This window comes from Eubalaena glacialis, chromosome 16 (genome assembly GCF_028564815.1).
Source record: "Eubalaena glacialis isolate mEubGla1 chromosome 16, mEubGla1.1.hap2.+ XY, whole genome shotgun sequence".
Classification (NCBI taxonomy): domain Eukaryota; kingdom Metazoa; phylum Chordata; class Mammalia; order Artiodactyla; family Balaenidae; genus Eubalaena; species Eubalaena glacialis.
In genome coordinates, this window is record NC_083731.1 from 90,066,175 (window position 1) to 90,090,682 (window position 24,508).

Consider the following 24,508-nt stretch of genomic DNA (forward strand, 5'->3'; position numbering starts at 1 on the left):
TCACGTTTAAGGTAATTATCGATATGTATGTTCCTATGACCATTTTCTTAATTGTTTTGGGTTTGTTTTTGTAGGTCCTTTTCTTCTCTTGTGTTTCCCACTTAGAGAAGTTCCTTTAACATTTGTTGTAGAGCTGGTTTGGTGGTGCTGAATTCTCTTAGCTTTTGCTTGTCTGTAAAGCTTTTGATTTCTCCATCAAATCTAAATGAGATCCTTGCCGGGTAGAGTAATCTTGGTTGTAGGTTCTTCCCTTTCATCACTTGAAGTATATCATGCCACTCCCTTCTGGCTTGTAGAGTTTCTGCTGACAAATCAGCTGTTAACCTTATGGGAGTTCCCTTGTATGTTATTTGTCGTTTTTCCCTTGCTGCTTTCAATAATTTTTCTTTGTCTTTAATTTTTGCCACTTTGATTACTATGTGTCTCGGCGTGCTTCTCCTTGGGTTTATCCTGTATGGGACTCTCTGCGCTTCTTGGACTTGGGTGGCTATTTCCTTTCCCATGTTAGGGAAGTTTTCGACTATAATCTCTTCAAATATTTTCTCTGGTCCTTTCTCTCTCTCTTCTCCTTCTGGGACCCCTATAATGCGAATGTTGTTGCGTTTAATGTTGTCCCAGAGGTCTCTTAGGCTGTCTTCATTTCTTTTCATTCTTTTTTCTTTAGTCTGTTCCGCAGCAGTGAATTCCACCATTCTGTCTTCCAGGTCACTTATCCGTTCTTCTGCCTCAGTTATTCTACTATTGATTCCTTCTAGTGTAGTTTCCATTTCAGTTATTGTATTGGTCATCTCTGTTTGTTTGTTCTTTAATTCTTCTAGGTCTTTGTTAATCATTTCTTGCATCTTCTCAATCTTTGCCTCCATTCTTATTCCAAGGTCCTGGATCATCTTCACTATCATTATTCTGAATTCTTTTTCTGGAAGGTTCCCTATCTCCACTTCATTTAGTTGTTTTTCTGGGGTTTTTTCTTGTTCCTTCATCTGGTATATAGCCCTCTGCCTTTTCATCTTGTCTATCTTTCTGTAAATGTGGTTTCTGTTCCACAGGCTGCAGGATTGTAGTTTTTCTTGCTTCTGCTGTCTGCCCTCTGGTGGTTGAGGCTATCTAAGAGGCTTGATGGGAGGCTCTGGAGGTGGGTAGAGCTGACTGTTGCTGTGGCGGTCAGAGCTCTGTAAAACTTTAATCCACTTGACTGTTGCTGGGTGGGGCTGGGTTCCCTCCCTGTTGGTTGTTTTGCCTGAGGCAACCCAACACTGGAGCCTACCCGGGCTCTTTGGTGGGGCTAATGGCAGACTCTGGGAGGGCTCACACCAAGGAGTACTTCCCAGAACCTCCGCTGCCAGTGTCCTTGTCCCCACGGTGAAACAGAGCCAGCCCCCGCCTCTGCAGGAGACCCCCCAACACCAGCAGTTATGTCTGGTTCAGTCTCCCCCAGGGTCACTGCTCCTTCCCCTGGGTCCCGATGCACACACTATTTTGTGTACGCCCTCCAAGAGTGGGTTCTCTGTTTCCCCCAGTCCTGTCGAAGTCCTGCAATCAATTCCCACTAGGCTTCAAAGTCTGATTCTCTATGAATTCCTCCTCCCGTTGCCGGACCCCCAGGTTGGGAAGCCTGACGTGGGGCTCAGAACTTTCACTCCAGTGGGTGGACTTCTGTGGTATAAGTGCTCGCCAGTCTGTGAGTCACCCACCCAGCAGTTATGGGATTTGATTTTACTCTGATTGTGCCCCTCCTACCGTCTCACTGTGGCTTCTCCTCTGTCCTTGGACGTGGGGTATCCTCCTTGGTGAAGTCCAGTGTCTTCCTGTCGATGATTGTCCAGCAGCCAGTTGTGATTCTGGTGCTCTCGCAAGAGGGAGTGAGAGCACGTCCTTCTACTCCACCATCTTGGTTAATCCCCCACTCTTGTTTTGTTTTTAATCTGTTATCATATTAGAAATTAAAACTTAAATTTAAAAGGTATTTATTCATTTAACAATAGTTATTATGTGACATATTTTTAATGAAAGGTAGATAACTACTTTCACTAAAGAAATTTAGTGAAAAGTGACGTGTTACAGTTACACAAATCTTTTTGAAGTCTGGCTTAATAGAAGACAGCAAGGTATATCTAGCTCCTCAAATCTATTTCTACATTGAATGTGTTGCAATATCTTCTTCTGTTTGAAGTAGAAGAAGAAAATCTGGCCTCATGTACATATGTGGTTGTAGAATGGAGCAATATTTTAGTAGCCTTTTTAGTTAATTATGGATAGTTTTTTCCTTTTCCTTTTGACACAGCACCAAAACTTGATAAGTGGTAGTTTCTTAAAAGTTCTTACAGTGTGGAATCTGAAACTATATAATGAACTTTTCATACTTTATTACATTAAAATTCATTTATCTTTGAATGAATTTTACCTTTGTATGATTTGGTAACATTGTGCCTTGGTTATTTGGAAAGTGTTGATTCACTGAGTTACCTAGGTCTTCTAAATGTTGACACCTTAGAAAGCTGTCACGCTAGCAGTGGTGGATGCAGGTTTTCAAAGATTCTGATTTTCACTTGAAAGCTCATATTTTCTCATTGGCAACAAATACTGTTATTTTTTTGAAGTGAAAGGCTTATTTTAAGAAAATGTCAATAACCAGTTTGTTTTGTCATTCCTTTAAGGCTAGTTCAGCTTGCAATGCAACAATTTTACAAGTGCTTTTCCACTCGTTCTCATTGTTCTTCGTTATGAAAGAGAAGTGGCTTCTGGATGCTTCCCTGTTCATCATACAGAGTATTAAGATGTAGTCAGAGGCTGAAATTTAGTAAAATTAATACTAATTTTTACCTTTTCATCAAGGACTTCTGTTGCATAATAAATAATTTCACTGGCCTTTGTCCCTGATTCTTGGGAGAGAGAATAAATCCTTGAAATTTACCAGATTCCTAATAACTAATGATTAAGGCTGAGGGTCACCGGAAAGACCAACCGTGTGATTTGAGTGTTGGGCCTTTGAGCCAGCCCAGCCTCCATGGAGGAGAGAGAGGCTGGGATTGAGTCCAGTCACACGCAGTGAATAATCCCACCAGTCACACCCACACGATGAAACCCAGTAAAAACTCATCTGTGCCGGGTGGGTGACGCTACCTGCTTCCTCAGAGAGAGGGCACAGAAGCTCTGGCATTGGGACCCTTCCTCACCCCGTATGTCTCTTCATTTGGCTGGTCCTGATTCGTATCCTTTAAAGAAAACTGATCATAAGTATAGAGCTTTCCTGAGTTCTCTGAATCTTTGTAGCAAATTATCAAATCTGAAGGGGCCTTAGGAACCTCCCAGATTTACAGCCAGTTGGCCAGAAGTCCAGGTGGCGTGGAAAGTGAGGGCAGTCTCGTTGTGGACTGTGCCTTCAGAATGGGGGCTGGTGCTGACTCCAGGTAGTTAGCATCAGAATTGTGTTGACCAGTCGTTGTTGGAAGAACAATAGAAGTACAGGTGCTACTTTTTCTTTCTTTTGTGCAAGTGCCTGATAGTGAAGAAAATTTCACTAGTACAGTTTGGTTCCACTGCCAGCAGTTTTACCCATCATTGCTTCTGCACCATTAGTGCAGATGCCAACACGATGAAAAAGGCAAATAATCTTAGTTTTATTAAGGAAATAGTTTGGCCTGGCAGATCCCCTTTTATTTCTTATATAATGTTGAATAGAAGTGATCAGAGTATAAAGTCTTGTCTTGTTCTTTTTTTCGTTGGCCATGCCTCGCGGCTTGCAAGATCTTAGTTCCCTAACCAGGGATTGAAGCCCAGGCACTCAGCAGTGAAAGCGCCTTCTGTTGTCTTGTTCTTGACCTGGGGTGGAGGGGAAGCATTTGACATTTCATCATTTAGCGTATTTGCTTATGTCAAATACAATAAGCTTTTTATGTTCATAATTTATTTAATAGCTTGTGTCTAGTCTTTGCAGTTATAAACGGGTTTCTCATGAATATCTCTAAGTTTGTCACACATATTTTCTAGTGAAAAGTTTCTGTAGGTGAAATTGCTAAGTCAGATGTCAACATATTTTTAAAGCTTTTCATGGTTAATACAGAATGGTCCTCACCAAAAAATTATGTTTTTTGTTGTTGTTATAATATTGTAAGCTCTCCTCAGGGGTAGGAGTATTATTAATGTTTGCTAAACTGATCATTTAGAGGTGATATTCTCTTAATGTATATACATCATTGAACTTTTAAAAATACTTTTGCAGACTTTTTGTGAATTTGTTCATTCATGTTTGTCATCTACGTATTACTATGTACATCTTTTGTTTATTGATTGAGTGAAACCTGAGAAATAATATTAAAAAATTGTGATTTCTATATTGAATGATGTGTTAAGCTTAAAAGCGGTTGAAGATGATGTTGAAGACTTGAAATAATGTCCATTGAAAATCATTCTTTTGGATCTCTGTTTCTTTCACTCTTCTTTTTAAAATTTTTTATTGCAATGTAATTGATTTGTTTTTTTCACTCTTATTTTTTGTTTTGTAATTATTTCCTAAATTTTACATGTATATTTTTGCAAGCATGAATTACATCTTATGTACGTAAGTGAAGTTAAAACCAGAAGGCTTGCCATGTATTTCTTTTATGTTTCAGCCTTGACCGTTTTTCACCTTCTGGAGTAAATTGGAGTTGTGTATGGAATGGTGAAGTGGATCAGTAACATGCTTTTCAATTTAAAACCATAGCACATAGACTGATACTTAACTGTAAAAAAGCATACTGTAGTTAGATGCTATACTGTTACTCCACTCAAATTGTGGACATAATTGAGACTAGCAAAAGTTGTTTGAAAGTAGTTTTGACTACTCTTGGATGTATTTTTATTCTTGTCATCCCTTTATCTCATTAATTCAAAACTGTGTTTTATATTACAGTGATAATTTTTTCATGCCATGAGGTATCAATGATTTTAAAAAGTAACAGACAAGAAGCATTAAAGGACTCCCCTGACATTCATTCATATATATGAAGACGTTCTTAACTACATTTAGATTATTTTGTTTGTGCTGTGGCAATGAATTTCTGTTATCTATGAAGTATGGATGAATTTACAGTGTTCCTGGGTTCTCTAAAGTTCTGTTTCGGGGGGAAAAAGTTACAGAACTATATCCTTTATTTATTTATTTTATTATTATTATTTTTTAATAAATTTATTTATTTATTTATTTATTTATTTATTTATTTATGGCTGAGTTGGGTCTTCGTTGCTGTGCGCGGGCTTCTCATTGCGGTGGCTTCTCTTGTTGTGGAGCACGGGCTCTAGGCGCGTGGGATTCAGTAGTTGTGGCTTGCAGGCTCTAGAGCTCAGGCTCAGTAGTTGTGGCGCACGGGCTTAGTTGCTCCACGGCATGTGAGATCTTCCTGGACCAGGGCTTGAACCCATGTCCCCTGCATTGGCAGGCGGATTCTTAACCACTGCGCCACCAGGGAAGCCCTATCCTTTAAGTAATACCATTTGGTCCAGAATTCTAAAAAGAGGATCTACAGATTTGTCAGGTAAAGAGTGATGGTGAAGATGTGTCTGAAGCTTTCTGAAAGGTGGAGTCACTTGTCAAAAAGGACTGTCTTCTTGTCGTTGCTCTTTTCACTCTTTGTTTAAGTTGGATGTAGCATAGTGAAAGCTGTCTAATTTTAGTATTAACCCTAAATTTTGTTTTTGCTTGCTGTCAGCTTTTGTAAAATTAACCGATTTTACCAGAAGACTTACAGAGTAAGATGGTGACCATTGTATTCCTATTGTAATTGTTGTTATTATCTAGAGTCAGAGCTCCCCCAGAGTGTCTTACTTTAGTTGCTGTGTGCGTCCCACTTCTATATAATGAAGGTTTTCCAGCACAGAAAAAAGAAAAAAAATAAGAGCAAGATGAGGATTTCTGGAGTTGAGTTATATTTGAATCTAGGGCTTAAGGGTTCAAATTTTATCCTATAAAATTATGGCTCTGCATAAAGTACAAATAAAACTGTGTAATATCTTATGAAAATAAGATCGTGTCCATTAGGATGGACCTTTGAGTCATTTAATCTTTTCATTAACCTTTAGGGTAGACTGCATTTCAGTGAAAGTTCTTCAGCCATCATGTATCTTTATGTAAACAGCAAAATTTCATCAAAGAAAATACTCAGACTTAGAAATTGTTTTTGCATCTGTGTTGTATTTTTGTTGGATTATAAACATTTCTGGCCATGATACTGATTCTAGGAAGTTCTGCTTCTGATAATAATAGACTTTAGACTAATAATCAGTAGATAACTCCTGTCCCTCCTGCAGAGAATAATGGGGGGGAGGGAGACAAAACATATAAAATATCGAAAGCATCACAGAGCTACAAATACACTGAAAAAATTAGGTTTCTTATATCTGAGAAGGAGCCTCAGCGGAGTCATCTCTTACTTGGGGTTGCTTTTCTCTAATGGTTATGTGTTCAGTTCCAGAAAAGGCTGCTAAGAATCTAAGGGGAACTTTCAACAGACAGGGGCCCACAAAGAAGGACACTGATTTAAAAAATATATATATCGACCTTTGGATTGGGGATGCTAACATAATCCAGATTGTCAAATTTTTTTTTTTTTTTCAGTTTTTCATGTAAAACTATTAGGGATATGAGGAGGCAGGCCATATAATGAAATACGAGAAAAAGCAGACAATAGAAGTGAATGCACAAGGGGTGCAGGTACTAGGAGTATCAGACAGTCTACATTTTAACTGCAGGTTTGGCACAGCTGAAGAGAGTGTGAATGAACTGGAATATGTATCAGAGTATTATCTAGACTGAGTCAGAACCAAAAGGGGGGAAATACAGAAAAGAATGTAAGAGACTTAGGACATTTGATGAAAAGGACATGTAATTAATGTCCCAGAAAGAGGAAGAAAGAAATGAGGCAGAAGAGATGTAACTGAGGATTTTCTAAAATGGAGAAAAACATCAACCCTTGAATTCGAGAACCTTTACAAATTCTGAGCAGGATAAATATCCAAGAGACCATTAAGAGACATGTAGAGAAATCATAGTCAAAACTTGGAAGCAATCATCCGCCTGTAGATGGCAGCCTCCTTCTCCCCTGAGTAGCAAAGACTGCTCCCATGTCCTGCCTCCTGTCTGTCGTACACAGTGGGGTGTTGCTCCAGGAACTTTTGCTGTGGGCAATAAACCCAGTAGCCCCTACCCAATAAACCTTTGATGTCCCCCCACCAAAAAAAAATTGGAAGCAATCCAAATGTCCATCAGCAGTAGAGTGATAGATAGTATCAGCCACACAGTGGAATACTCAACAATGGAAACAGATGAACAACTACCTTCAGTGTGAATGAAACAGATGAGATGTTGAGACGAGGGTACATACTACGTGATTTCATATGCGAAGTTCAAAATAAGGCAAAACTTATCTTTGAAGTGAGGATAGGGGTGGTTTGTGGGAAAGGAGGGGAGTGACTGAGTGGAAAAGACATGAGGATCCTGGAAGTTTTCTGTGTGTTTATCTGGGTGGTGGTCATAGAAGTACATATTCATTGTGAAGGCGGTCATTGAGCTGTGCACTTAAGATTATAAACTTCATGTGTATGTGTTACTCTTTAACAACTAAAAACCCCACTGAGACACTGAAGTAACTTCACTAGAGACCAACTCTAAAGAAATACTAAAAGGTTGTTCTTTAGGCAGAAGAGTTTAGATGCAGGAAGAAGTCAAGAATCTCTAAAACTTGGGATTTCCCTGGTGGTCCAGTGGTTGAGAATCCGTCTCGCATTGCAGGAGGCGCCTCTTTGATCCCTGGTCGGGGAACTAAGATCCCACATGCAATGGGGCAACTGAGCCTGCGAGCTCTGGAGCCTGCGCGCTGCAACTAGAGAGCCTGCACACCGCAACTAGGACCTGATGCAGCCAAAAAATAAGTAAATAAATAAATAAAATAAAAAAGAATATCTAAAACTCAAATAGTGGATCTGGTACTTACTGGAATTCTGGGCAAATCACCTCTAGCTTCTAGGCCTTAATTTTCCTTGTATATAAGGAGGGATTTGGATTAAATCCTCCTGGGTCCCTTCTCTTAAAATTTATTCTGGGGATAGAGCATGGAAGAATTTGGTTGAGAGACCTTTGATGTTAGCGGTCCCCAATCTTTTTGGCGCCAGGGACTGGTTTCGTGGAAGACAGTTTTTCCACGGACAGTGGGGGGTGGGGGATGGTCCAGGAGGTGATGCGAGCGATGGGGGGATGGGGGGTGGCAGGTGAAGCTGTGCTCGTTTGGACTGCTACTGGTCCCAGGCCCAGGGGTTGGGGACCCTGTTTTATTTAGCCTGTAGACACTAACATGATAAATAAAATAAGAATTTGATGAAATAAGAAACTTTGAAATTAGGAGAAATTAAATAGTTGCAGTATAAACAAAGAAAACATTTGCTTTATTTATGTATGCATCAGTGCTAAAGTGAAAAAAAAAACTGCAGAATCTATTGAGCAGTATAGTTGATGTCTCACTTTACATAATTATATATAACTCTATCCTCTTTAAGTATGGGTAAGTGTACAAAATTAAAAAGCCCAGAGAATTCCCTGGTGGTCCAGTGGTTAGGACTTCACACTTTCACTGCTGAGGGGCCAGGGTCAATCCCTGGTCAGAGAACTAAGATCCCACAAGCTGCGTGACGCGGCCAAAATAAAAACAAAACTTTATGGAATATACTTCATATTTGCCAGCGTATCTTCCTGCGGAGTGAAAGAATTCCTTTGGTTACTTGTTCTGTTTTGTTTTTGCCTGTTAAGATAAAAATATCTGGAAAAGGACAAAATTAGAAGCAGCAGTGGGTAGGAATTTAGAAGTGAAAACAGAGTTGTTAGTGTTGGTAGTATTATGAGAGGTGTTTAGAGCTATAATAGGTGGAGGGCCCATAGACCTTTACCTAACGACAAAAGCTATTTTTGAAGAGAGATGACAATAATTCAGTACTCTTGGGCCTTGTTTCTCAAAGCTTCACCATTACTCAAGAGGTAGTTAGAAATGCAGAATCTCAGGCCCCTCCCTAGACTTACTGATTTAGAATCTCTGTTTAAACAAGATTCCCAAGTGATCGTGTATGCATGTTAAGGTTTGAGAGGCACTATTACCTGTACATAATATTGTACCATTTTGAAGCTAACAGTAATATACGATGGAGTCCCGTGTGAAGGTAAGAAAGCTGGGTCTCCTGCGTAATCCACCACCTACACTAATGCCTGGGAAATAGTCTAGAAGGCTGGCAGGTAATTGTAGACAGAGTTGCCTTAAAATGCTATGTCTAAATTACATGTACTTGGAAGTATTTTGGAGGGAAGTGCACTAATATCTACAAATTACTTGAAATACATAGAGAAGATAGATTATTTAGCGGGGTGAATAAATAGAAAACATGATAAAGCAAAAAGTAAAATAGTATAGAATCTATATGATGGACATATTTTTCACAGTAAAATTTTTTCAGCTTTATATGCTTTAAATTTTTCATAATAAAATGTTAGGTGGGAAGCTGTTATGAAAATGGGTATCATATACCAGACTATAATCTTTATATTTGTATATTCGCTTTATTTTATAATGTGTTAATACTTTTCTCTTAGAAAAGAAAAAGTACCTTAGGAAGTATCCTGTGTACGGAACATAATGCTTTACTATATGCATTATCTCATGTAGTTTTGTTTTTTTTTTTCCCTGCTGCACGGCTTGTGGGATCTTAGTTCCCTGACCAGGGATTGAACCTGGGCCATGGCAGTGAAAGCGCAGAGTCCTAACCACTGGACCTCCAGGGAAGTCCCTCTCATTTAGTCTTCATAACACTGATAGGTTGGGTATCATTGTGATTTGTAGCTGAGAATACCAATACCTCGTTTAAATTACTTGTACAATCTCTAGCACAGAGGGTCTGACTTGGAGATGCTGGCTACCGCATTGCACAATTCCGGGGCCGCCATTTCCAGTGTTGGCACAATAGAGCATCATTCACTTAGAGTACAAAGGGGAGAGTCCCCCTGGGGTTGTACAGCAAGGCTTCCTCACTCTTCTCTTAGACTTGTGCAAAATGAAAATTTTAAATATTTTTCTGATGGGAGTTTTTAACTGTTCCGTGACTTTTCTTATGTGTTTTATTTTTAAGATTCTTGGATCTCCCAGTCAGCATCCTTTCCCCGTAATCAGAAACAGCCAGGGGTTGATTCTTTATCACCAGTGGACTCGCTTCCTAAACAGATCTTCCAGCCTTCTGCCCAACAGCAACCCACTAAACCAGCTAAAATCACTTGTGCAAACTGCAAAAAACCTTTACAGAAGGGACAGACAGCTTATCAGCGAAAAGGATCAGCTCACCTCTTCTGTTCTACCACCTGCCTCTCTTCCTTCTCTCATAAGCGTACTCCAAAGAAACGCAATGTGACATGTAAAAAGTAAGCTGTACCTTTCAACATGGTTCCATGTGATTGGATACTGGCAGTATGAATTTGTGTCCTGAATGTACTTAGAGAGTTGCAGAAGATTCATGGATAGAATTGATGCACAGGTTTCTTCAAGTTTATGGAGCTTGAGTTATCCTAGCATATGTCAGAGCTGTGGGTCATTTGTATTGTACTTACTCTTGGCAGGAAAATAGAGTTTAGGTATAGAAATAAATCAACCCTATCCCACCACTGCCTTTGCCTCACCCCCTTCCCCATCCTCTACCTTGGTTCTACCCGGTTGCTAACACCCTTTTTGAATGCTTCTAGAAGTCATAACCTGTGGCAAGGTTCTAAAGGTCATAATCTGTGACAACAAAATATTTTTATCTCTGAATATCTTTCCATATTATTTAGGAACTCTTAGCAGTTAAACCAAAATGTGGATTTTTCTAGATCCAAAAATTATAATTGATTCTTAGGATTAAATCATGAGAAAATGAAAAATGTCAATTACTGTTCATATATATTTGACTTTTATTAAAATGCAATGTTCTTAGGGAGTTCCCTGGTGGCCTAGTGATTAAGATTCCAGGCTTTCACTGCCGTGGCCCGGGTTCAGTCCCTGGTGGGGGAACTGAGCCACTCAGCATGGCCAGAAAAAAAGAATGCAGTGTTCTTAAATTGTGTCTATCCCTTGTGTTTCAGAGGTGCACCTGCGAAAAAGGCTACTCTTGTTCCTCAAGGGGAGTCAAGTGAATCCTTCCAAAAATTTTGTAGTTCATCTTCGTCTCCCTATGAAGATAACCAGAATCTTCGAAAAAGAGTTCTGAATAAATCAAGATGTACAATCTGCAGTAAACTAACAGAGGTTTGTGATTTTATATCTTAAGTTATTATCTAGGTTAACAGCGATAATTTTAACTTTTAGGTGCTATTATATGTTCTGCCATCTGCCTAATGGATGAGTCTTGAATCGACTCAGTGAAGTTGAAGGGAAGAATAAGCATATGTTAGAATTGTCTCATAACAAATGTCCCATCCCATAGTATGGGGGGTAATCATCCATTTCTGTGGAACTGAATGTACTCATAAAGAGAGCAATAGTTTTATGGTGGATTTTGTTCTTATTAGCCACACTAAATGAAAATGTAGGTTCAGGACATGAAGGAAACAACCAGTCCTACAAGAACACGTAGAACAGGTGGAGTGAAAGTATGTAGGTCACTTCACATTTCTTAGGCGGTATTGCCATCTTCCCAGGCATCCAGGGAGTCCCCACTTAACATGGTCCTTGGTGACTGAATTTGGTCTGGATTACCCTGAAGCCATGTAAATCCCAGACACAATTTTATCTCAGCTACCATAGAGCTGAGCAAAGCAAGAACTTAGGTATATACAGACTCCATCCTGAATGTGTGTGATACGGGTTCCCTTCGCCCACCCCCTACCCCAGTTTTCTAGGGCAGTGAAGTTTATAATACCTACAAATTCCCAATCCACTTATTTTTAAGCAGGTCATATCAAAACCTGCTAACCAATTCATTTCCTGTAATTTTTTTTTTATAAATTTATTTTTTTAATTTGTTTCTGGCTTTGTTGGGTCTTCGTTGCTGCACGCGGGCTTTCTCTAGTTGTGGCAAGTGGGGGCTACTCTTCGTTGCGGTGCACAGGCTTCTCATTGTGGTGGCTTCTCTTGTTGCAGAGCAGGGGCTCTAGGCACGAGGGCTTCAGTAATTGCAGCACGCGGGCTCAGTAGTTGTGGCCCGCAGGCTCTGGAGTGCAAGCTCAATAGTTGTGGTGCAAGGTCTCAGTTGCTCCACAGCATGTGGGATCTTCCTGGACCAGGGCTCGAACCCATGTCCCCTGCATTGGCAGGCGGATTCTCAACCACTGCACCACCAGGGAAGCCCCTGTAATTCTTAAATGTCTGATTTTGTTGCTTTTTGTTCTATGAATCTTATTTTTCCTTTTATAAGATCAAAGCACAATTTTACAAAGAAATCAAAGATGAAAATGAAAGAATAGTGAAATGTGCTTTTTTTAAGTCTTTTACCTGAATGTTTCTTCCACTGAGAAATTACTAAAGGTTCTTTATTTCTGTTAAAAAAACTAGGTATCTCATTTATGGTGCTAATCCAGTTCATTTATTTAATAAATTGGTTTTTGTTTTTAGATTCGGCATGAAGTCAGCGTTAACAATGTAACACATAAGCTGTGCAGTAACCAGTGCTTTAACAAGTACAGGTTGGCCAATGGTCTAGTGATGAATTGCTGTGAGCAGTGTGGGGAGTACCTGCCCAGCAAAGGTGCTGGAAACAATCTCCTAGTCATTGAAGGTCAGCAGATGAGATTTTGCTGCCAAAGTTGTGCTAACGAATATAAACAGGTAATTCTTTTTTAATGAGTTTTTTTTTTTAAAGATTTATTGATTGATTGATTGATTGCTATGTTGGGTCTTTGTTTCTGTGCTAGGGCTTTCTCTAGTTGCGGCAAGCGGGGGCCACTCTTCATCGCGTTGCGTGGGCCTCTCACTGTCACGGCCTCTCTTGTTGTGGAGCACAGGCTCCAGACGCGCAGGCTCAGTAGTTGTGGCTCACGGGCCTAGTTGCTCCGCGGCATGTGGGATCTTCCCAGACCAGGGCTCGAACCCGTGTCCCCTGCATTAGCAGGCAGATTCTCAACCACTGCGCCACCAGGGAAGCCCCTTAATGAGTTTTAAATGATCAAGTTTGCAGTAACTTCTCCCTTGTTAGCTTACATTAAGCACATTTATCTTAGAATCTCATATGGTTCCATTTCTGTCAATCTCTCATTGAGTATTACTCTCAAATGAGTATTAAAATTAATTGATTGTTGTAAGTAAGCTTGTTTTAAGTTTTTATGTTTTGCAGACGTTACAATGAGTAATTCTTTTCTCTACCATTTTGCACTCCCACTGACAACTTGATAGTTCCAATTACTCTGTAGTCTCAACAAAATTTGGTGTTGTCTGTTTCGATTTAATCTATTCTAGTGGGTATGAAATGATTATCTCATTGTGGTTTTAATTTCCTGATGACTACTGTTCCTTTCTCATCACTCATATATCTTCTTTTGTAAAGTATCTATTCAAGTTTTAGCTCACTTTTTTTATTGGATTGTCTTTCTATTATTGAGTTGTAGGAATTCTTTATATACATTCTGGATACATATCTTTTGTAAAATAAATGTATTTGGAAGATTTTTCTCCTGGACAGTGTTTTGTCTTTTCGTTTTCCTAATGTTGTTTTTGAAAAGCCCAAGTTTTAAATTTTGATAAAGTCCAATTTACTATTTGCCTTTCTGATTAGTACTTTTTGTGTCTTGTTTAGGGACTCTGCCTACCAAGGTTATGAAGATATTTACCTATGTTGTCTTCTATAAGCTTTCTGGTTTTAGATTTTATGTTTACATCTGTGATCCATCTCAAGTTAATTTTGTGTATGGTGTGAGGTAGGGATTAAGGAAGTATCATCTTCCTGATTTCAAGACATTAAAAACCTCAAAACATCGCATCATACACCATAAATTTGTACAGTTTTTCTTTATCAATTATACTTCAGTAAACCTGGGAAAAAAGACATTAAAAAGCCATAGTAATCAAGGTATTATGGTATTGGCATATAAAGATAAACAAATAGATCAATAGAATAGGCAGGCCAGAAATAGAACCACACAAATACAGTCAGTTGATTTTAGAAGAAAGTACAAAATCATTTGGATGGGAAAAGCAAGATTTTTTCAGCAGATGGTGCTGGGACAATTTTTTTTTTGGTATGGACATAAATAAGCCAGACCTCAGATTATCCCACACAAAAATTAATTTTAAAAAAATTAATTTAACATGGATCCTCAGTGTAAAACCAGGAATGTTCTTAACCCCATTTCACTGGACGAGGGTTTAAATGGCTAGCTTTTAGGGAAAAGTAAGTCGGAAGTGCAAGGCTGATTGCACAGTAGGGGAAACAGTGGATACCCATAGTTGATTTTTTAGTTTTTGCAAGGAAGGCTTATTTATGTTATCTTTATTATCTTCTTTATATATATTATGCCTCATATTTAACAAAGCCTTTGGGTGCAGCTTATAGAAGATTGCAGTAACGTTATCTTTTCAAAAGAATACATGTCAAAAATACCTTTTGCTTGAGGGCAGACAGCAGAAGCAAGAAGAACTACAATTCTGCAGCCTGTGGAAGGAAAGCCACATTCACAGAAAGATAAACAAAATGAAAAGGCAGAGGACTTTGTACCAGATGAAGGAACAAGATAAAACCCCAGAAAAACAACTAAATGAAGTGGAGATAGGCAACCTTCCAGAAAAATAATTCAGAATAATGATAGTGAAGATGATCCAGGACCTCAGAAAAAGAATGGAGGCAAAGATTGAGAAGATGCAAGAAATATTTAACAAAGACCTAGAAGCATTAAAGAACAAACACCTAGAAGAATTAAAGAACAACAAACAGAGATGAACAATACAATAACTGAAATGAAAAATACACTAGAAGGAATCAGTAGCAGAATAACTGAGGCAGAAGAATGGGTAAGTGACCTGGAAGACAGAATGGTGGAATTCACTGCTGCGGAACAGAATAAAGAAAAAAGAATGAAAAGAAATGAAGGCAGCCTAAGAGACCTCTGGGTCAACATTAAACGCAACAACATTCACATTATGGGGGGGGTCCCAGAAGGAGAAGAGAGAGAGGAAGGACCCGAGATGATATTTGAAGAGATTATAGTCGAAAACTTCCCTAATATGGGAAAGGAAATAGCCACCCAAGTCCAGGAAGCACAGAGAGTCCCAGGCAGGATAAACCCAAGGAGAAACACGCCGAGACACATAGTAATCAAACTGACAAAAATTAAAGACAAAGAAAAATTATTGAAAGCAACAAGGGAAAAACGACAAATAACATACAAGGGAACTCCCATAAGGTTAACAGCTGATTTCTCAGCAGAAACTCTACAAGCCAGAAGGGAGTGGCATGATACATTTAAAGTGATGAAAGGGAAGAACCTACAACCAAGATTACTCTACCCGGCAAGGATCTCATTCAGATTCAACGGAGAAATCAAAAGCTTTACAGACAAGCAAAAGCTAAGAGAATTCAGCACCACCAAACCAGCTCTACAGCAAATGCCAAAGGAACTTCTCTAAGTGGGAAATATATCAAGAGAAGAAAAGGACCTACAAAAACAAACCCATAACAATTAAGAAAATGGTCATAAGAACATCCATGTTGATAATTACCTTAAATGTGAATGGATTAAACGCTCCAACCAAAAGACACAGGCTCACTGAATGGTTACAAAAACAAGACCCATATATATGCTGTCTACAAGAGACCCACTTCAGACCTAGGGACACATACAGACTGAAAGTGAGGAGATGGAAAAAGATACTCCATGCAAATGGAAATCAAAAAAAGCTGGAGTAGCAATACTCATATCAGATAAAATAGACTTTAAAATAAAGAATGTTACAAGAGACAAGGAAGGACACTACATAATGATCAAGGGATCAATCCAAGAAGAATTTATAACAATTATAAATATATATGCACCCAACATAGGAGCACCTCAATACATAAGGGAACTGCTAACAGCTATAAAAGAGGAAATCGACAGTAACACAATAATAATGGGGGGCTTTAACACCTCACTTACACCAATGGACAGATCATCCAGACAGAAAATTAATAAGGAAACACAAGCTTTAAATGACACAGTAGACCAGATAGATTTAATTGATATTTATAGGACATTCCATCCAAAAACAGCAGATTACACTTTCTTCTCAAGTGCACACAGAATGTTCTCCAGGATAGATCACACCTTGGGTCACAAATCAAGCCTTGCTAAATTTAAGAAAATTGAAATCATATCAAGCATCTTTTCCGACGGCAGCGCTATGAGATTAGAAATCAGTTACAGGGATAAAAACGTAAAAAACACAAACACATTGGAGGCTAAACGATATGTTACTAAATAACCAAGAGATCACTAAAGAAATCAAAGAGGAAGTTAAAAAATACCTAGAGACAAATTACAATGAAAACACGACGATCCAAAGCCTATGGGATGCAGCAAAAGCAGTTCTAAGAGTAAAGTTTATAGCAATACAAGCCTATCTCAAGAAACAAGAAAAATCTCAAATAAACAATGTAACCTTACACCTAAAGGAACTAGAGAAAGAACAAACAAAACCCAAAATTAGTAGAAGGAAAGAAATCATAAAAGATCAGAGCAGAATAATTGAAATAGAAACAAAACAATAGCAAAGATCAATAAAACTAAAAGCTGGCTCTTTGAGAAGATAAACAAAATTGATAAACCTTTAGCCAGACTCATCAAGAAAAAGAGGGAGAGGACTCAAATCAATAAAATTAGAAATGAAAAAGGAGAAGTTACAACAGACACCACAGAAATACAAAGCATCCTAAGAGACTACTACAAGCAACTCTATGCCAATAAAATGGATAACCTGGAAGAAATGGACAAATTCTTAGAAACGTATAACCTTCCAAGACTGAACCAGGAAGAAATAGAAAATATGAACAGACCAATCACAAGTAATGAAATTGAAACTGTGATTAAAAATCTTCCAACAACCAAAAGTCCAGGACCAGATGGCTTCACAGGTGAATTCTTTTTTTTTTTTTTTTTTTAATAATGTTGAGCATCTTTTCATGTCTTTTTTTTTTTTTTAATTAATTAATTTATTTATTTATGGCTGTGTTGGGTCTTCGTTTCTGCGCGAGGGCTTTCTCTAGTTGTGGCAAGTGGGGGCCACTCTTCACTGCGGTGCGCAGGCCTCTCACTATCGCGGCCTCTCTTATTGCGGAGCACAGGCTCCAGACGCGCAGGCTCAGTAATTGTGGCTCATGGGCCTAGTTGCTCCGCGGCATGTGGGATCTTCCCAGACCAGGGCTCGTACCTGTGTCCCCTGCATTGGCAGGCAGATTCTCAACCACTGCGCCACCAGGGAAGCCCATCACAGGTGAATTCTATCAAACATTTAGATAAGAGCTAACACCCATCTTTCTCAAACTCTTCCAAAAAATTGCAGAGGAAGGACCACTCCCAAACTCGTTCTGTGAGGCCACCATCACTCTGATACCAAGATCAGACAAAGATACCACAAAAAAAGAAAATTACAGACCAATATCACTGATGAATATAGATACAGAAATCCTCAACAAAATACTTGCAAACAGAATCCAATAACACACTAAAAGGATCATACACCATGATCAAGTGGGATTTATCCCAGGGATGCAAGGATTCTTCAATATACGCAAATCAATGTGATACAGCATATTAACAAATTGAAGAATAAAAATCATATGATCATCTCAAAAGATGCAGAAAAGCTTTTGACAAAAGTCAACACCCATTTATGATAAAAACTGTCCAGAAAGTGGGCATAGAGGGAACCTACCTCAACATAATAAAGGCCATATACGACAAACCCACAGCAAACATCATTCTCAATGGTGAAAAACTGGAAGCATTTCCTCTAAGATTAGGAAAAGGACAAGGATGTCCGCTCTCGCCACTGTTATTCAACATAGTTTTGGAAGTCCTAGCCATAGCAGTCAGAGAAGAAAAAGAAATAAAAGGAATACAAATCGGAAAAGAAGAACTAGAACTGTCACTGTTTGCAGATGACATGATACTATACATAGAGAATCCTGAGGATGCCACCAGAAAACTACTAGAGCTAATCAATGAATTTGGTAAAGTTGCAGGATACAAATTTAATGCACAGAAATCTCTTGCATTCCTATACACCAACAACAAAAGATCAGAAAGAGAAATTAAGGAAACAATCCCATTCACCAGTGCAACAAAAAGAATAAAATACCTAGAAATAAACCTACCTAAGAAGACAAAAGATCTGTAGGCAGAAGAGTATAAGACTCTGATGAAAGAAATTAAACATGGTACAAACAGATGGAGAGATATACCATGTTCTTGGATTGGAAGAATCAATATTGTGAAAATGACTATACTCCCCAAAGCAATCTACAGATTCAATGCAATCCCTATCAAATTACCAGTGGCATTTTTTACAAAACTGTAACAAAAAATCTTAAAATTTATGTGGAGACACAAAAGACCCCGAATAGCCAAAGCAGTCTTGAGGGGAAAAAGAAAACGGAGCTGGAGGAATCAGGCTCCCTGACTTCAGACTATACTACAAAGCTACAGTAATCAAGACAATATGGTACTGGCACAAAAACAGAAATATAGATCAATGGAACAGGATAGAAAGCCCAGAGATAAATCCACGCACATATGGTCACCTTATCTTTGATAAAGGAGGCAAGAATATACAATGGAGAAAAGACAGCCTCTTTGATAAGTGGTGCCGGGCAAACTGGACAACTACATGTAAAAGAATGAAATTAGAACACTCCCTACACCATACACAAAAATAAACTCAAAATGGATTAAATACCTAAATGTAAGGCCAGACACTATAAAACTCTTAGAGGAAAACATAGGAAGAACACTCTTTGACATAAATCACAGCAAGATCTTTTTTTGACCCACCTCCCAGAGTAATGGAAATAGAAACAAAAATAAACAAATGGGACCTAATGAAACTTAGTTTCTTTTGCTGTGCAGAAGCTTTTATAAACAAGATGAAAAGACAGCCCTCAAAATGGGAGAAAATATTTGTAATATTGTCCACGAATCAATGGACAAAGGATTAATCTCCAGAATGTATGAACAGCTCATGCCGCTCAATATTCAAACAAACAACCCAATCAAAAACTGGGCAAAAAAAAAAAAAAAAAAAAAAAAAAACTGGGCAGAAGACCTAAATGACATTTGTCCAAAGAAGACATACAGATGGCCAAGAGGCACATGAAAAGCTTCTCAGCATCACTGATTATTAGAGAAATGCAAATCAAAACTACAATGAGGTATCACCTCACACCAGTTAGAATGGGCATCATCAGAAAATCTACAAACAACAGATGCTGGAGAGGGTGTGGAGAAAAGGGAACCCTCTTGCACTGTTGGTGGGAATGTAAATTGATACAGCCACTATGGAGAACAGTATGGAGGTTCCTTACAAACTAAAAACAGAACTACCATATGACCCAGCAATCCCACTACTGGGCATAAACCCAGAGAAAACCATAATTCAAAAAGACACATGCACCCCAGTGTTCATTGCAGCACTATGTACAGTAGCCAGATCATGGAAGCAACCTAAATGCCCATCGACAGACGAATGGATAAAGAAGATGTGGTACCTATATGCAATGGAATATTACTCAGCCATAAAAAGGAACGAAATTGGGTCATTTGTAGAGACGTGGATGGATCTAGAGACTGTCATACAGAGTGAAGTAAGTCAGAAAGAGAAAAACAAATATCGTATATTAACGCATATATGTGGAACCTAGAAAAATGGTACAAATGAACCGGTTTGCAGGGCAGAAATAAGAGACACAGATGTAGAGAACAAACGTATGGACACCAAGGGGTGAAAGTGGCAGGGTTGGTGGTGGTGGTGGTGGGATGAATTGGGAGATTGGGATTGACATATATACACTAATATGTATAAAATAGATAACTAATAAGAGCCTGCTGTATAAAAAATAAATAAAATTCAGAGCTTCCCTGGTGGCGCGGTGGTTGAGAATCTGCCTGCCAACGCAGGGGACACGGGTTCGAGCCCTGGTCTGGGAAGATCCCACATGCCGCAGAGCAACTAGGCCCGTGAGCCACAACTACTGAGCCTGCGCATCTGGAGCCTGTGCTCCGCAACAAGAGAGGCCGCGACAGTGAGAGGCCCGCGCACCGCGATGAAGAGTGGCCCCCGCTCACCGCAACTAGAGAAAGCCCTCGCACAGAAACGAAGACCCAACGCAGCCATAAATAAATAAATAAATAAATAAATAAATGTAAAAATAAATAAATAAAATTCAAAGAAATTTTATATTGATTACATGTTGAATGACAATATTTTGGGTATAAAAGGTTAAATAAAAAAATGCTCTCTGGTAATAAATAACTATCTTAGGTCATCATATTTGTACGTGGGTGTGTATGTGTTTGTGGATGATTGACCTGTACCTGCTTAGGCTCTGTGCTTTTGCTCAGTTAAGAACAATGAGTTCATAAACTTCAGACAGATACACTGCTTACCCTCTGAAGAACATAAGGATGGCTTATAGCTTATCAGTCTTTACTTTCTAAACGAACACCAGAGGGGGGTGCAAATGGGAAAATGAACATAGTCACAACAGGCAGCAGCCACATATTCAGAATTGCTGGAATAACTATCCTGCCTGCCACTCTGATCCCCCCCCAAAATTGTCTTTGTCTCTTCTACCATGCATGTGTCAGTCATGCACATAGCTCATAAGCAGTTGGCAAGTACAGGAATGATATTTCTGTATAATACAGAAGTTTTGTAAATGTGCTTTCCCTCTACCACGTTAGTGTTTATAAGTGGTTAGTGGCAGGCCTTCACGATAGAAAGCCTTGGTGATATATGAGGACCTTAAGGAAAAACTGAAATCTTGCAGTTAGTGGCTTATCTCAGAATAGCATGCACAGTCATCAATGTAAAGATGGAATCTGGGTCTTGGCCACTGACCTAATGGGGGGTGATTTTGTCCCCCTGGGGACATTTGTCAAGGTCTTCCAACATTTTTTTTTATCACAACTGGGAGAGTGCTCCTGGCATCACTGAGTGGGGGCCAGACAGGCCTTCACAACAAAGCCAAGTATCAGTCGTGCCAGAGTTGAAAAAGGATGAGTAGGCGGCTGGAGGGTGTGTGTGTGTGATAAGCACAGTGAGAAGGAGAACTAAATTTGTATCTTCCTCATTGAGAAGTCAATAGTGATGCCTAAAACTGGGAGGAGAAATCAGTAAAAGCAATACAAACATGATATTTTGATATTTGGAAGTGAACACGAAAAGAATCAGCTAAAAATGTTGAAAGTAGTTAACTTCTGGAAAAGGGGGTGTTAATTAGTTTAATTATTTGTTTTAATTAGCCAGGTATAATTAGTTGATGTTCTTTATTAAATGTATATTCAATTTCAAATAAATAAAACCTTTGAAATATGTTAAAGATACTGAATTTCAGAGAAGTGTCTTACCCAAAGTCACACAGCTAGATTTGACCTCACACCTGAAACCTTAATTAACATGGAGAACTAAGATCCCGCAAGCCGCGTGGTGTGGCCAAAAAAATGTATATAGTATATATGCTCTAGTGCATCTGATACCAACATTTAATTATACGTAGGCCATGAGTTCCCTGAGGCTAGGATCTACATTGGATTCAATTTAGTGATCTTCAGAATGATGAGTCTTAGATGTGCGGGGAATTATAACAACTTGACTGCCTACTCACTGCCGAGAAGCTCAGGAAGGAAAGAAAGAAGCCCAAGGCTTGGGTTTGGTTATGTTAAAAAAAAAAAATAACACTAACAGTCCTTGGCGTTCTGTTTCTTCTTAAATATGCTCTTCTGGTATAGTCTTATCCAATCCCATAGTTTCAATTAATACATATTTTGATGACTTCCAGAATATATCTATAGATCTTATTTCTTCAGTTTCACACTAGTACATCCATCTAATTTCCATGTGAATGTTCCACAGATATCTCAAACTCTGTGTCTAAAACTGAAACTCCAAACCTGCTTTCCTTCTTTGTTTCCCAAATCAGTAAACAGCCCCATCCGGTCAGAAACTTCCCCCATCCCGGCAGAAACTTCCGGTTATGTTTGCTCCTCTGTCTTCGTCCCCAGAGCCGCTCAGTTACCAGCTAACCCAGATTCTACTCCCTACCCTCTCCCGGTGCTGTCTCCAGCACCACACCCTTGATGTGCCCGCCATCCCCTCTTGCCCAAACTGCCCCCACAGCCTCCTGGCCTCTGTACGCTGGCCTTCCTGAGCACCGGAGACGCTGTGCCATCAGAGCAGTCTTTCTAGAGCACAGACCTGATCGTGTCACTCCTGCTCCTCTTCGCTCAGCGCTGTGTCTGCGTTCGGGAGTGAATCAGAACAATGCTCTTAGTTCCTTGAGCTCCGTTGTATACCGTGGTCAAGTTGTACCCTGTACTAAAATGTTACAGCTAGCAGGATGCCCTTTACAGTGTATGCACCTGTGTTATTTTGACTGTGTTTTTGCATTTTTATTTTACTGACTCCAGAAGAGCTAATGTGTCTTTTCATGGGATGGAGTCATACACTGTGTGACACCTTGTGACGGACTTTCACATGTCATACTGTTTTCAAGGTGCATCCAAGTCATAGCATATATCTGCACTTAACTTTTATTGCCAAATAATATTCCATTGTATGGATAATACCACATTGTTATTTCTCCTTTTTGGCTACTGTGACTAGTGTTGCTGTGAACACTTTGTGCAAGTCTTTGTGTGGACATATGTCTTCATTTTTGCATTGTTGTTAACTTTGAGGAGTTGCCCCTGTGTTCCCCGGCAGCAGCACCATTTTACATTGCCACCAGCGCCTGAGGAGGTTCCGGTGTTTCCACACGTCTGTTAATGCTTGTCATCATCTCTCTTTTCATTGTAGCCATCCTAGTGGGTGTGAACGGGTATGTGGTGGTATTGATTTGTATTTCTTTGATGATTAATGATAAGCATCTTTTTCATGTGCTTATTGGGCATTTGTATATACATTAATTTTTTTCAGTGTTAATAATTTAAAATTGTAATCTATTTTTCCTCAGATGATGGAAACAAACTCAAAAAAAGTGCTAGCATCAGAAAACAGAAAAAGGAATGCTGTTAGAGAAGAAAATGAAAGAGAATTGTATGGGTCATTGAATATACTTTTGGAAAAAATAGAAAGAATACCAGTGAAAAAGGAAAAGACTTCAGAACTACAAGTTTCAGCAGAATGTAGCCAAGATACATCATTGGTCCAACAGGATGTGAATTTACCTCCTTCTGTGTCAACCATAGCTGATAAATTTCAAGAGCAACTGGAAGAGAAACAATCAGAAGACTCCATTATACCAGCTGTGCTTTCTGCAGATCCAGGTACATGGCCCCGAATTTTGAGTATTAAAGAAAGGGACACTCTAGTTGAAAATGATCCACCTCAAGTGAGAAATTTTAATTTTCCAAAGGACAGTACTGGGAGGAAGTTTTCAGAAACTTATTATACAAGAATTCTTCCAAATGGTGAAAAAACCACTAGATCCTGGTTACTTTATTCGATCTCAAAAGATTCTGTGTTTTGTCTGTATTGCAGACTCTTTGGGGAAGGAAAAAATCAACTAAAGAATGAGAATGGGTGCAAAGATTGGCAGCATTTATCACATATTCTTAGCAAACATGAGGAGAGTGAAATGCACATCAACAATAGTGTTAAATATTCAAAATTAAAATCTGATTTGAACAAAAGTAAAACTGTGGAACACAGGTTACAGGAGAAAGTGGGAAAGGAGGGCGTGAAGCTGTTGTACACCTTAGACCTGATCTGACATGATGAGGTCGCACACTTATTCAGACCTGTACCCTGACAGTCGGTGCCTCTGTGCTGAGGCTCCCAGACGGAGTGATTCATCAGCTCATTAGCAATAAGTATCATAGCAAGTAACTAGTAAAGATGGTTTCTACTCCAAATTCTAAAGCTAATTGGATTTGTAGTGATTAATGCCGATTTCAGTGAAGGCAATTGTTGATCTTTTCAGTTTTTCAATTCACACCTTTTAAAATGGGCACTTCAGGACTGACATTTGACTGGTGTGGCTAATACTCTGAAAGAGGGAGGGAAAGACTTGAATTTATCAGTACCAGTCGAACAAGGTACTTATGTGAACAAGCATTGTTACTCAGACACAGAACGGGGATCTGAAACTGCAGCTTTTTGCTATTAAACCAAATACTTATGGTTTATTTCATTTGGGCAAAATGTTATTTTATTATTTGAGCAAAGCAGCATCATTTGTTATGTTAAATAGATTAAAGTGGTGAATTTGTGTTTTATTGGTTTTGTTTTGTTTTAACTTAATTTGTAAATGTTTTAGCTTTTATTGTCATGTAAAAACTATAAGCATA

The 24,508-nt window shown here is 39.0% G+C and overlaps 1 protein-coding gene across 1 annotated transcript in view; it reads left to right on the top strand.

Moving 5' to 3' along the window:
* LOC133076402 (zinc finger MYM-type protein 5-like) overlaps positions 1 to 24,508 on the top strand; it is a 39,162-nt gene extending 14,654 nt beyond the window's left edge. The window contains exons 6-9 of the mRNA XM_061170937.1: positions 10,141 to 10,426; positions 11,123 to 11,285; positions 12,591 to 12,803; positions 23,173 to 24,508. Coding sequence (XP_061026920.1) covers positions 10,141 to 10,426; positions 11,123 to 11,285; positions 12,591 to 12,803; positions 23,173 to 23,931 — 1,421 coding nt within the window. The 3' untranslated portion in view covers positions 23,932 to 24,508. The remainder of the gene's footprint in view (positions 1 to 10,140; positions 10,427 to 11,122; positions 11,286 to 12,590; positions 12,804 to 23,172) is intronic.